General features: G+C 36.8%; 1 protein-coding gene across 3 annotated transcripts in view; it reads left to right on the plus strand.

Moving 5' to 3' along the window:
• The window catches only part of LOC148866995 (putative LRR receptor-like serine/threonine-protein kinase At1g56140), a 69590-nt gene that overhangs the window by 20681 nt on the left and 35080 nt on the right, over positions 1-13829 (plus strand). The window contains exons 7-16 of one of the 3 annotated variants that reach the window (XM_088981603.1): positions 806-877; positions 999-1070; positions 1185-1256; positions 1333-1404; positions 1573-1644; positions 1739-1810; positions 1939-2004; positions 2117-2182; positions 5336-5380; positions 5633-5694. In XM_088981603.1, the coding sequence (XP_088837729.1) occupies positions 806-877; positions 999-1070; positions 1185-1256; positions 1333-1404; positions 1573-1644; positions 1739-1810; positions 1939-2004; positions 2117-2182; positions 5336-5380; positions 5633-5694 (671 nt within the window). The remainder of the gene's footprint in view (positions 1-805; positions 878-998; positions 1071-1184; positions 1257-1332; positions 1405-1572; positions 1645-1738; positions 1811-1938; positions 2005-2116; positions 2183-5335; positions 5381-5632; positions 5695-13829) is intronic. The other 2 variants (XM_088981601.1, XM_088981602.1) reach the window with 2 other exon arrangements.

Here is a 13829-nt window from a genome sequence, read left to right on the forward strand (position 1 = left end):
AACCCGCTGCTGAGATACCAACTTCTTATAAGCTTTGGCATCATTATCATGTTAGACAGTGCATGCCCTTAGCTCCAATCGGATTGATGTACAGATACATTTATTGTAAATGAATAAAAGTACATAATTGTTTCATGTTATCATTGGTGTGTTTCTGTTTAATTACCGTTTAAACTGGATACTTATGAGACTCGTGTTAGTTAGAATGTTCTCAGTCGTTGGATAGACTTTGGGAGTTTATCCTTCCAAGGCTGACACTAATGTGCTGTCAAAGAAGTTGGGGCAACTTGTCTTAACTGCTAGGGTTAGACCTGAAGCACATGTAGTGTGTGTTTGATTGAAGCACTAGACTCAGACCATTTTCCAGTTATGCCCTGGACCTTAGAGATTGATGGGCAAAACTGAAAAGTTACACATAACCACTAGACTTGATTATGGTATTGCACTAGGTATCAGATCGAGCTGCCTTTGATATGCCAATCAGTGAGATCCTTTGGGGGTCAAAACTTGGGTATGTTGGGGCAGTCTGAGAATTCATTGAAGTGGGTGATCATAGTGATAGGATTAGCCCCTTTGTCGGACAAAGTGAATGATCAGGACTACACTCTCTTTGATAGAAACCAAAAACTACTGGCAGTGGATTTCAATCGTGTTTGAGATTTGGATTTGCAAAATATATTTATATGATATATATATATATAATGTTTTAAGAAAAGTGTTTGCAAAATGTTTTAAGAAAACCCACTAGTACCATATACAATATAAAATTGCTTGCCTTTGATTATATTCTTTTTCATTTTTACAGTTACATAAGCAGTACTGGACTAAGTGGTGAGATTCCTTCGTCATTTTCTAAGCTATTAAAAGTGAAAACTATGTAAGAAATTATGATTTTTATTAGTTTTGTTTAATATTTTACATTTGATTCCTTTATTAGAATAAGAATGAAAATTATTGAACTAACTTTATTTATCTATACGAAACCTATTGGATGTTAGGTGGGCATCAGATAATAAATTTATAGGAAAAATACCTGATTCCATTGGAAATTGGACAAGTCTAGAAAGTTTGTAAGTATGCTATTGCACAACTTTTATCTTTGAATACATTATAATTATATGATCTTTTAAATTGTGTGCTCCTTTTTTCATTATATTTTGTAAAAAGGTATTATATTTATACAGGAGATTTCAAGGAAACTCTTTTGAAGGTCCAATACCATCTAGCTTTTCTTCCTTGACTTCCTTGACTGATTTGTAAGTTCTTGATTTTCGTTTATTTAACAGATTATTACTTATTAAATTATACCGAGTATAATATTTTTTCTTGCAGGAGAATAAGTGAGTTATCTAACACAAGTTCGACATTGGATTTCATTAAAAATATGAAGAACTTAGTTACATTGTAAGAGAATTCACTAAGCAATGAAATAATACTTATAAATATAAGAAATAAGTATATACTTTCATTTTTTTGTAGAGTATTAGAAATAAGTATTCACTAAGCAATGAAACTTAGTTACATTGTAACAGATTATTTACACTCATTAGCTATACTTTCATTTTTTTGTAGAGTTTTAAGAAATAATATGATTTCTGGTTCCATTCCATCTAATACTGGAGAATACTCAAAATTGGGAAGTTTGTAAGTTAAATCTATTTATAGTAATTTAAAATAATGTATAAGAAGTAAACAAATAATGTTGTTCTAATTTCGTCTAGTTCATTGATTTATATAGGGATTTAAGCTTCAACAATTTAACTGGACAAATTCCTAGCTCCTTATTTACTTTGCAAGGGCTCAATATCTTGTAAGTAACATATAAATTTTATTAGTTATTGGATAGCACATCCTGACAACTAATAATATGTGTTTATCTTATACTTTCTTAAAATTCATAATATTTTCTCTTCACATGGTATTTCTTTCATGCAACAGATTTCTTGGAAATAATAGCTTATTTGGTCCTCTTCCCACGCAAACAGGATCAAATCTTCTTAATATGTATGTTATTATGGTTACTCTATTTTAATGTATGTACTTTCTTTTCATGTAACTAAGTCACATAGTCTATATATTTGCAATGCTTTATTCATTTGCATATGTTTTTATGCAGAGATTTGTCATACAATGAACTATCAGGAAGCTTTCCTCCTTGGGTGACAAATCAAAATATACATGTGTATGTTTAAATAGAAAATATTGTATCAATCATTTTCTTTTTATTATAGTTCACAAAAATAGTTTTATAGAGTTCTCATAAAAATGTTTTATTTGTCTTCGTTTATCTCTAAATATTGCTCAAAATGGAGAGGTAATCACCTGGAACTTTTACTACCTTTTAAAAAACCTATACAAGGGACGTAAATATTTTACCCTTGCAAAACTTTGGTTAAAAGGTCAACCAAACTAATTATGTTATTCAACATTACAAAGAGCTTAGAAACAATAAGATTAAGAATCTCTAGATTTTACTATATCACACTTTGTGCAATTTAAGGTGAGGTCCATGTGATCACACTTAGAATAATTCCAAATGAAGTTTGATAAGGCCCGACTTTTAGTTAGTTACATTAAATCATGCAAACAAGCCATGTATGGGTCTATTTTTAACAAGAAATATGGATCTACAAACTTCCTATTTTTCATGATTTGATTTGTCACTTTTATCTTTAGTTTCCTATTATAATTTGTATGCAATATGCCAATATGTATTGATTTAAGTAAAATTGATATAGTTCAATGCTACCATGATTTGAGAAAGGTGAGTGCTACTCTTTTACTACCAATCTCTTAAAAAATCTTTATGCTATCTCTAGAATGGAAGATGGAGAGAAGAGAGAAATAGAGGAGAGAAGAGAAGATAGTTTGCTAAAAGATAATGGGGGTGGCACCCCACTTGACTTATATATTAGGGAGTTCAAATAAAAGGAGAATATTACAAGTATACCCCTGATTACAACTTAATAGAAAAGTTACATAAAACAGGCCCACTAACAGCCCCCTACAGCCCATTATAGACCTAATAACATTCCTAACAACATTTTCCCTCAAGTTGGGCTGTAAATATCTATCATTCCCAACTTGGTACATATATCGATATGGTGGGTACTAGAAACACCCTTGGTGAAAATGTCACCCAACTGATCCATAGAATTTACATAAGGAATGCAGACTTCGCTAGCTTCAAGTTTCTCACGAATGAAATGTTTGTTGACTTTGATATGTTTTGTTCTTTCATGCATCAAAAGATTGTGGGATATATTGATTGCTGCCTTGTTGTCACAATACAATGACATTAGGTTGTGGACTTCAACTCCCAGCTCTTTAACATATTCTTAAACCACAAAATTTCTGCAACAAAATGTGCCATGACCCTATATTTTGCTTCTACACTTGACCTAGCAACCACCGTTTGTTTCTTGCTTCTCGAGGTTGCCGAATTTTCTCCAACAAAGGTTCAATAACCTGCAGTAGATCTCCTATCGTCAACTGAGCCAGCCCAATCTGCATCAGTGAAGACTTCTACCTTCAAGTGGCCATGCTTGGAAAAGAGGATACCTTTACCAGGAAATCTTTTCAAGTACTTCAGAACATTCTCTACAGCGACAAGATGAGTAGTCTTAGGGGCATGCATACAGTCATACACCAGCTCAACACCCCAACAACATAAGCAATGTTTGGTCTAGTCATGTATAAGTACAACAATCTCCCAATAAGCCTCCAGAACTACCTTACATTAGAGAGAGGCTCACCACCTTCTTCACCAAGCTTATGATTACTATCAATTAGAGTATTTGCAGGTTTGACCGACTCCAACCTTACTAGTGTTCTACAGAAGATCTAGAAACTTCCTTTGAGAAATAAGATGCTTTTGTGTAATCTCACAAATTTAATTCCTATGAAGTGCCTAAAAAGGCCCAGATCTCTAGTATCAAACTGAGCCCCCACAAATCTCTTTAACTTCTTTATCTCTAACTCCCAATTTTTCATGATGACAATGTCATCCACACAAACTATAAGAATTGTCACCTGATACCCTTCCCATCTTAACAAAGAGAGTTTGATCACTTTGACACTAGAAACCAACCTGCTTGATTGCATTATTAAATCTATCAAACCAAGCCCTTGGAGACTGCTTCAAACCATTGGTAAACTTTGCCTTCTGTTTCCTCTGAAGCAAAACTTGGAGGCTGGACCAGTGATTTAAAAGGCGCGCCTAGGTGCACAGGCGAGGCGCATCCCTAGGTCCTAGGTGCAGCCTTTCAAAAGGGCACAATGCGCCTTGTGCCTCAGCCCAGGCGTGCGCCTTTTGAAAATTTGACGCTTTTTTTTGCTTTTATTGAACATAGCGGCTAGGCCGGGGCCGACCCCCGTGCCATGCCCCAATTTGGTAATGTTGTTCATTCATTCATCCTAATAAAATGTCTTCTTAAAAAGCAATTAAAACTATAAAATCATTATTTTTTGTGTGAAAACTAAGAATTTAAGACCTAACGTGGACTTGTTTGGGCTTGCCTCGAGGGGCATGGCACAAAGGCGGCTCATAGAATCAGGAATGTAATATGTTTTACATTACATTAGCTACTTGAAGTAATGCAATTAAGTGAAAAAAGAGATTAGAGGTTTTACATGCTTGAAAATGTTTTATATGTTTGATTTTATTTTTAGATTCTCATTTGAATATGCTTTACATCTTAAGTTTATGTATTTTAATTTTAGACAATAGGTTTTTTAAAACATTTATTTTAAAATTTAAGTTTATATTTTTTATTAATTTTATGTTTAATATATATATATTTTTATTTTTTTGAACTTTTTGGCATTTTTATTAATTTTATGACAATTTTTTTTAGCAATTTTTTTTTTGTATTTTTGTGCCTTGCTTCAAAAAAGGCACAACCTCTACGAGACCATAAACTTCCCTTTGTTTATGGAAAACATAAAAAGTTGTAGACAATTTTTTTAATAGTTCTACATTGCATCTATATGCATTTATGGACATTAACTCGGTGAGGTGGAAATGAATTAGTCAAAGAAATCATAAACTTCCCTTTGTTTATGGAAAACATAAAATAGAGATCTTTATGTATTTTCTTACATACCAAGGGCTTTTTAACATTCAATTTAAGATATCCTAACCCATGATGATATATCAGAATCTAATGGGTAGTTCAAATATTTTGGCTATAAATCCCAATATGATAATATATATTTCATATGATAATTATACATTTCACATAATTTTCTACTTATTTGTTGATGTTATTTATATTTTTATCAGTGCATATGAAATTAGTAATAGTTTCTTTTCTTTGTTGTATGGAATGTGCAGGAATTTGATAGGCAATAACTTTACATTTGATAAATCAAACCTTAGGTGAGTTAATGTATATTTATAGCATCTAAAAGAATTTTTGTTGTTGCAATACAAATATATCACCACACTAGATCCACTGTTTTTTCATTCATAAGTCTACATTATCCCATTGATTCTAAGATTATTTTAATTCTTTTTAAAGTAATTAATATATTACCTAATCAAGGCATATCTATTTTTTTCTTGTTCATCATCTAAATTGAGGTTTGGGTTATCTTACTGATTTTGGGAGTATTTCCATTATTTATATAGTAATTTTAAAGGGCTAGGATGTCTCCAGCGGAACTTCCCATGCAATAGGGGTACACCACGTTGTAAGTAACAGTTTTTTATATTATATGAATTATTTAACTTGCAGATGATATAAACCTCCTTTAATATCTAACAGAAACAACTAAAATAAATTCTAGCCATCTTGAAAAGTTAAATGCATCAAACCTTTGTTGTAATTGACTTTGGATTAACCAATGCATTCATATAAAATAACTTTTGAGAACTTCAAAAGTTTAACTAAATTGTTTTTGCATTTGAGTGATTCTTGCAATCAGAAGTAATATAGGTAAATATATGATGCTGAAAAGACATGATACCTGAAGATTTTTGACCAATCAAATCCCCCTGTAAATTTTGATGAACACTGCCTGATTGGTTACAACCTCTACGAGACCAATTAATTGGTTTTAAGTTTATTTGGTATCATGCCTTTGTGGTATCATTGTCAAACCCATATTATTTAATGAATCTACTCAATTAGATTACATCGATCTTCTAACACCCGAACAATTTAGAGTTGCTCAAATTATTAAAATTTGACCACTCCATCTAGTGACAACTATGAATTTGTTAATCATGTAAGGAAATGTGTTATTAGATCTCCTATGATGAGTCCTACTCAACACTGTCCTAAACACCATTAAAAACTTTAGTCACACAATAAGCATAATTGTATAAGAAATAGCCCATAGCGAAAAAAGGCCATTACCCAATCTTGGTCCTAGCTATTTGAGGTCTTGGGAGAGGTAGACTGGATACAGTCCTAAGCTTCTTTGGCATCTTTTGCACAAAATGAGAATGTTATTTTTAATGATAGAGGAAATAACCAAATTATATAACAAACTTTCTTAGCCAAATAATCTCCTTTGGTACTTCACAAGTTACAAAATACTCTATATTTCATGATATTCTATTGGTTAACACTACTCTAACATATTAGTAGAAACCACTATCTGCTGATTTGGTCAAGCTTCTTGTGAAAGGAAGAGGTGAAAGTTGTAGATTTCAGCAATAGAAAGAGAAAGGGGAAGAAAGGAGAAGAAGGTCAACTAAGACTATGTGTCATAACCCTAGCCGCCAGCCCCTCATTCTATTTATATTTAACTTAAATATGAGATATTACAATGATGCCCTTAGTAGGGCGGCAACTCAAACTTAATAGTTACAACCCTTTTAAAAAATAAAAACTAATGGGCCCAAGGCCCAACAACTTAATTTAAAAGAAAATAAACTAAACACAAATAGGCCCACTCAACAACACAAATCGGTGGCCCCACTCAACACTTCCCCTCAAGTTGGGAGTAGATGTCACACATCCCCAACTTGCGTAGATCATGCTCCAGCTTATTCTTTGCAACGCCTTTTGTGAGAACATCAGCAAGCTGCAAATCAGAAGAAATGTATGGAAGACAAATTTCTCTAGAAGTTACCCTTTCTCTGATAAAATGTCTATCTACTTCAATGTGCTTAGTTCGGTCATGCTGGACTGGATTATGGGCAATATTAATTGCTGCCTTGTTATCGCAATATAGCATCATAGGTTCTTCTGCCTGTACACCGATTTCTTCTAACAGAGAATGGATCTAGAGAAGTTCTGAAACTCCATGTGCCATGGCCCTATATTCGACTTTTGCACTTGATCTTGCCACAATTGTTTGTTTTTTATTCTTCCATGAGACTAGGTTACCCCCAACTAGGGTGCACATTCTTGAAGTTGATCTTCTGTCATCAAGGCATCTTGCCCAATCTGCATCTGTATAAGCCTCTAGCTTCAACTGTCCATGATCAGTAAACAATATGCCTCTGCCTGGATGTCCCTTCAAATAATCAATGATCCTGTCAATTGCCTTCCAGTGCTGGTCTCGTGGAGCATGCATGTGTTGACTCACTACACTTACTGCATAGGAGATGTCTGGTCTTGTCATACACAAGTATAGTAGCGGACCCACAAGTCTTTGGTATCTCCCAAGGTCCTTTACTGGTTCACCTTCTGATGCATTGATTCTATGGTTCTGATCAATGGGGGTGCTAGTTGCCTTCGTTCCAAGCTTCCCTGTCTCTTGGAGAAGGTCCAAGACATACTTCCTTTGAGAGATAAAAATTCCATGTTTCGATCTTGCAACTTCGATGCCTAAGAAGTATCTCAGTTCTCCAAGATCCTTAATCTCAAATTCCTTATGCAGGTTCCTCGTCAGACTATCAATCTTACTCAGATCATTCCCAGTGACAATAATATCATCCACATAAACAATTAGGATTGACACCAAAGATCTCCTGCGCTTCACAAACAAGTTGTGATCAGATTGATTTTAAGTGTAGCCAAAAACAATCAGGGCCTTTCTGAATCTGTCAAACCATGCTCTGGGAGATTGTTTCAAGCCATATAGTGATTTCTTCAGCTTGCATACTTTTCCCTTTTCATCATTATCATAAAAACCAGCTGGAAGATCCATATACACCTCTTCTTGCAGATCCCCATTTAGGAAATCATTCTTCACATCCAGTTGAAACAAGGGCCAAGAGTATGAGGTAACAAGAGAAAGGACTATCCGAACAGAGGTCATCTTTGCAATTGGCGCAAATGTCTCTAGATAATCAATGCCATAGGTCTATGTGTACCCTTTCGCAACAAGTCTTGCCTTGTACCTCTCTATACTTCCATCTGCCTTATACTTTACTGTGTAAACCCAACTGTCTCCTTGCCTTCTAGTAGGTCCACAATTTCCCATGTCTGATTCTTAATCAAAGCCTCCATCTCTTCTTGCATAGCTGTCTTCCTCTCAGGTTTGGAGAGAGCCTCGCTAACACCCTTGGGTATAGACACTGAATCCAGAGAAGAGAGAAAAGCACGGTAGGAAGGAGAATGTCCACTGTAGGATAAGTACTGTGAAATACAATGAGCAGTGCACTTTCTCTTCCTTTTTCTAAGAGCAATAGGGAGATCAAGGTTATCTATAACAGTGTTAGTAGGACCAATGGGAACCGAAATAGTAGTGGGATCAAGAGGAATACCTGAATCCGTATCAGCCGAATCTGGAGTCTCCAAGGGATCGACAGGAAGTGGTATGAGTTCTGCTGTAGTGGAATCATTCGCCTTATGAAGTCTCTGCCGTGAGTAATGCTGTGAGACGAAACGCAAAGGAGGTGGCAAGGTAGGTGACATCGGGTGGTGGTCAAGCACAGGAGGGACTAGAACTGGGAGAGGGATAGACTGCTGACTTACTTCCCCAAAACACTCCCCCTGAGAAGGATTCCTTGAGAAAAAGTACGTAGATTCAAAAAAGGTAATGTCCATAGTAACAAACTAGTTCCCAGAGACTGGATCATAGCAGTAGTACACTTTCTGATTCTCTACATATCCAAGGAAGCACATTTCTTTGCCTTGGGATCAAGCTTCGAACAGTAAGGACCAAGGATATGCGCAAAGTAGACACACCCAAACACCCTTAGAGGAATATGAAACATCTCCCCCTGAGGAAAAAAGAAGGTTGAATGGAGTGCTGAATCCAAGTATACGAGAAGGCACCCTGTTAATCAGATATACTGCCGTGAGAACTACATTACCCCAAAAATGAACCGGAACTATAGCTGCGATCATCATGCTTCTTGCTGTTTCAACAATGTGTCTGTTCTTCCTCTCTGCAACACCAGTTTGCTGTGGACTGTAGGAGCAACTACTCTGATGGACAACACCATACTCCAACAGATATGAGGCAAGATGTCTCTCAAAATATTCCCTAGCATTGTTAGATCTGAACATCTTTATTCTCGTTCCAAATCGTGTTAGTACCATCTGGTGGAATTGCCTCACCAAGGATGGTACTTCATCGTGGGATTTCATCAGGTAAATCTAGGAATATCGAGAGAAATCATCCACAAACAGGAGAAAATAGCGATAGCCGCCCATAGAGGGAACATGATAAGGGCCCCACACATCCGAATGAATAACATCAAAAGGAGAAGAACATCTTTTATTATTAGGTTTAAAAGAGTGTCTACAATGCTTTCCAAGTTCACAACCTTCACACTTCAAACTTGGCAGACTCACAGACTTAAACAGTTTTGGAAACAAAGAACTCAAAGAAGATAAAGACAAATGACCCAGACGATTATGCCAAAGTATAATCTGATCCACAGATTTTGACTCACTGTCCCTACAAACATGATGGCTTTGGTGAAGAGGAAGAGCATCCAGGAGGTAGATTCCATTCACTTCACGACCATTCCCAATTGCCCTCTTTGAATCCCGATTGTGCAAAATACAGCGTCTAGGAGAAAAAATTACTGAGCAGTTCAGATTCTTAGTTAAACTACTAACAGATAATAAATGGGTGCTCAATCTAGGCACATGGAGGACAGAGGGTAAACAAATAGAATCATTAATCTTGACAGATCCCTTCCTAGCAATAGGAACAGGGGATCCATTAGCTATGAAGATCCTATCTCTGCCAGAACAGAGCTGGTAAGAGGAGAAAATAGTGGAGCAATGGGTCATGTGCTCTGAGGCTCTAGATTCTATAATCCAAGGAGATCTCTCCTTACCTGAAGCAGAAACATAGTTTGCAGTGACATGTGAACTACCTGTGTGGGCAAAAGGAGGTAGAGTGAGCTCCACCTGTGCTACCTGTACCTTGTTGTCCGCTTGTGGTTGAACTGGAACTAGCTGTATCCCTTTGATTCAGAAGTAACCCAAACCTCTCAAGCTCGACCCTTACTGCAGCAGCTGCAACAGACTCCAAAGCAGCTGTAGTAGGGGGCGGAGTGTCACCAGTAACTGCCATGTGCGCATTTCCTTTCTTATTCTTCAATCTGGTCGGCACAAGATGTGGGTGAAGCTTCCAACAAGTATCTCTTGTATGCTTAGACTTCTTACAGTAGTCACAGACTAAGTCCCTTTTGTCTTCCTTCTTGTTTTCATTGCCATTCTGTTTAGATTTGATAGCACTTACCATAGCGGACTGATCAGAAATGAGATTTTTCATCATTACATCCCTCCTGCACTCCTCTCCTGACACAAAGGCATATGCTTGGGAGAGAGTGACACTGTCCCTGGAAAGAAGATGCTGTCGTGCAATGTCATACTCAAGGTTAAGGCCAACAAGGAATTCGAGCACCCTATACTTCTCTAAGTGTCTTTGATAGGTAGCTGCATCCTTGGTGGTTTCCCAAACAAAAGTCTCTAGATGGTCGACCTCCTGCCACAGGGTCTTAAGGACTGAAAAATAAGCTGCAACAGATCTATCTCCCTGCCTTGTAGCAATAATCTGATTTCTCAGTTGATAAGCCCTAGCAACATTCTCCCTTTGTGAATAGGTTTCTGCAATCCCATCCCATTTCTCCTTACCAGTATTTGCCCATGAAAAATTTTTACTTATATGTGGCAACATGGAATTACACAACCATGTCATTACCATATAATTTTCCTGCACCCACTAGGAGTTGCCAGTTTTAGGTTTCACCTTTTCACCAATAATATACCCCAATTTTCCACAAGCCCCAATGGCCATCTTTGCAGATTGGGACCATTCCAAGTAGTTTGTACCATCCAACCTAACTATAGTAATGGTCCCAGCTTCGAAGGGGTCTCCAGCACCTCCTCTCACAGGTCCCATTTCATTCTTGGGCTTATATTCAACTCTGTGTCCCTCCATGCCTCTCAAAAGGGTATAGAAAACAAATAAAAAAAATGCAGCAAGAGCAAACAAAACACCTTCTGGAACCAACGACACTCTTTTGGTGTCTTGGACTTTCTTTCCACGAAAGATTCCTTTTCTGTAGGATGAGAGAAGAGAGAGAAAAAGCAATCGCCCTCTCTGAAGCCTCCAAACCACGTGGGACTTGAATCGCCCCTTATAAAAAACTCCAAGGAACCCTAAAAAATTAGGGCGCCACTACCTAGGTCAAAATTGAAGAGTCCAACAAAAACATGACTCTTCCCCTTTCTCTAGTTTTTCCTGATTCTGATGAGAAACCCTAGACCAGCTACAGGGTATATAGATCCATCAAGAAAATCCAAAACTGGGCTTATCTGAGAGCTTCGATCAACCTCTTAAATCTCCATGTAGTCGGCCGATCTAGGGCTGCATGAGAGAATCACTTCCAGAACCTTCAACCTGCTCTAACACCAAGTAGAAACCACTATCTGCTAATTCAGTCAAGCTTCTTGTGAAAGGAAGAGGTGAAAGTTGTATATTTCAGCAATTGAAAGAGAAAGGGGAAGAAAGGAGAAGAAGGTCAACTACGATTATGTGTCATAACCCTAGCCGCGAGCGCCTCATTCTATTTATATTTAACTTAAATATGAGATATTACAAAGATGCCCTTAGTAGGGCGGCAACTCAAACTAAATAGTTACAACCCTTTTAAAAAATAAAAACTAATGGGCCCAAGGCCCAATGACTTCTTAATTTAAAAGAAAATAAACTAAACACAAATTGGCCCACTCAACAACACAAATCGGTGGCCCCACTCAACAATATTGCTTCATAACATAACATAATAACTATTCATATCAAATTTAACTAAAAAGGTCAATTGATATTTTCAACCTGAAAAAGTCATAGGAGTGGGAAATAGAATCACCATCTATCAAATTTGAAATTGGAGGTGACGGGACTAGGGGTGCAGGTTGAGTAGCCAACTTTCAGGAATAATATTTTTAAACCATTTTGAGTTTTTAACGATTTCAAATATGCCTAAGGTTGTCCCAACTAAATTATAGGTATAGTATGGATTGAGAGAGGGAAAGATGTTAGGCACTCCCTCTCTCAAGCCCAATTTAGGCCTGAAGGATGTATTAATGATTCAAAATCTGATGGCTATGGGATTTTAGGGTCCTAGATCCATTCAAGTTCTACCTAGGCCTCATTTTCATGTGAGAAAGGCCATAGGAGTGGGATAGCTATGTAGTACTTTTCCTCTTCACTTCCTAGTTCAATCTTCACATTACTCATGAGGTTTTAGGATTTACATGAGCTAGGCCTAGGTCAAAATACCAAGTAGTGAAAGAATACAGCTCTACAAGTCTTGGAAAGAGCAAGTAATGGAGATTACTAGAAAGAATTTAAACAGACTCTACGTGTTATTGTTTACCATATGAAACAAGGAACTAGCATATAATTGGCACATGTAAGTTAGTATGCAAGTGATCAAGTTGTCAAACTATTGCAGCTTGAACTTAATCAAAGAATCTCATTCAAACTTTTACTCATATGTTGGTCTGAAAATGTGGAGAGTATTGACGTATCCTATTATAATAGTCCCTGTTGTATTGTATCTTATTCTTTTATATTTTTGTCTCTTTTAGCGCCTTGGTAGAATCCCTAGAGCTAAAAGAACCCCACCTCTTGCAAGCCTCCTTTACCTGGTCGAATTTTAAGGAAAACCAAGTGTGTTCTAAACTTGATAGATTCCTCTTTTCCATTGATTGGGAAGATCTTTGGGGAAACTTAGTAATGAAGTTACTTCCTAGGGTAACCTCTAATCATTGTCCCTCGTGTCTTAATCAAGAGCATCCCCTTGGGGGCTCCACTCCTTTCAGGTTTGAAAACATGTGGCTAGAAGCTCCGAAGTTCACTGAAAAAATAAGGAAGTGGTGGATGGAAAATGGAATCAATATCAATAATAAAGGAGTGAGATTCATGAAAAAGCTGAAGAGGCTGAAAGAAAGGATAAAGGATTGGAATAAAGAAGAATTTGGGAGAATTGAAGAAAAAAAGGGCTTAGTTGCTAAAAAGATTGAGGAGTTAGATCAAAAGGAGGCACAAAGAGTGTGCAGTGAGGAGGAAAGGTCGGAGGGATGGCACCTAAAGGTAGAATTAGAGGAAATTTTGAGGAAGGAGGAAATCTCTTGGAGACAAAAATCGAGATGCAAGTGGCTCTTGGAAGGTGATGGCAATACTAAATTCTTTCACTCGATAACCAATGGAAGGAGGAAAAATCTGATTTCTAGTGTTGAGGTGGAAGGTTAGGTGTTAACTTCAGAGGATGACATAGTAAAGACTTTTGTGGATCATTTCAAGTCAATTTTTGCCACTCTAGGTAAAAGGAGTTTGGAGGTAGAGGATCTGGATTAGACTAGAGTTTCGGAAGAGAAAGTAGCTCTTCTAGAAAAGCATTTGTGTGTGGAAGAGATTCATGAGGCCATTTTCTCAATGGAGAGATGTAAAAGCCCCTG

The sequence above is a fragment of the Nelumbo lutea genome, chromosome 3 (genome assembly GCF_056320005.1).
Source record: "Nelumbo lutea isolate HS-2025 chromosome 3, American lotus-T2T, whole genome shotgun sequence".
Taxonomy (NCBI): Eukaryota; Viridiplantae; Streptophyta; class Magnoliopsida; order Proteales; family Nelumbonaceae; genus Nelumbo; species Nelumbo lutea.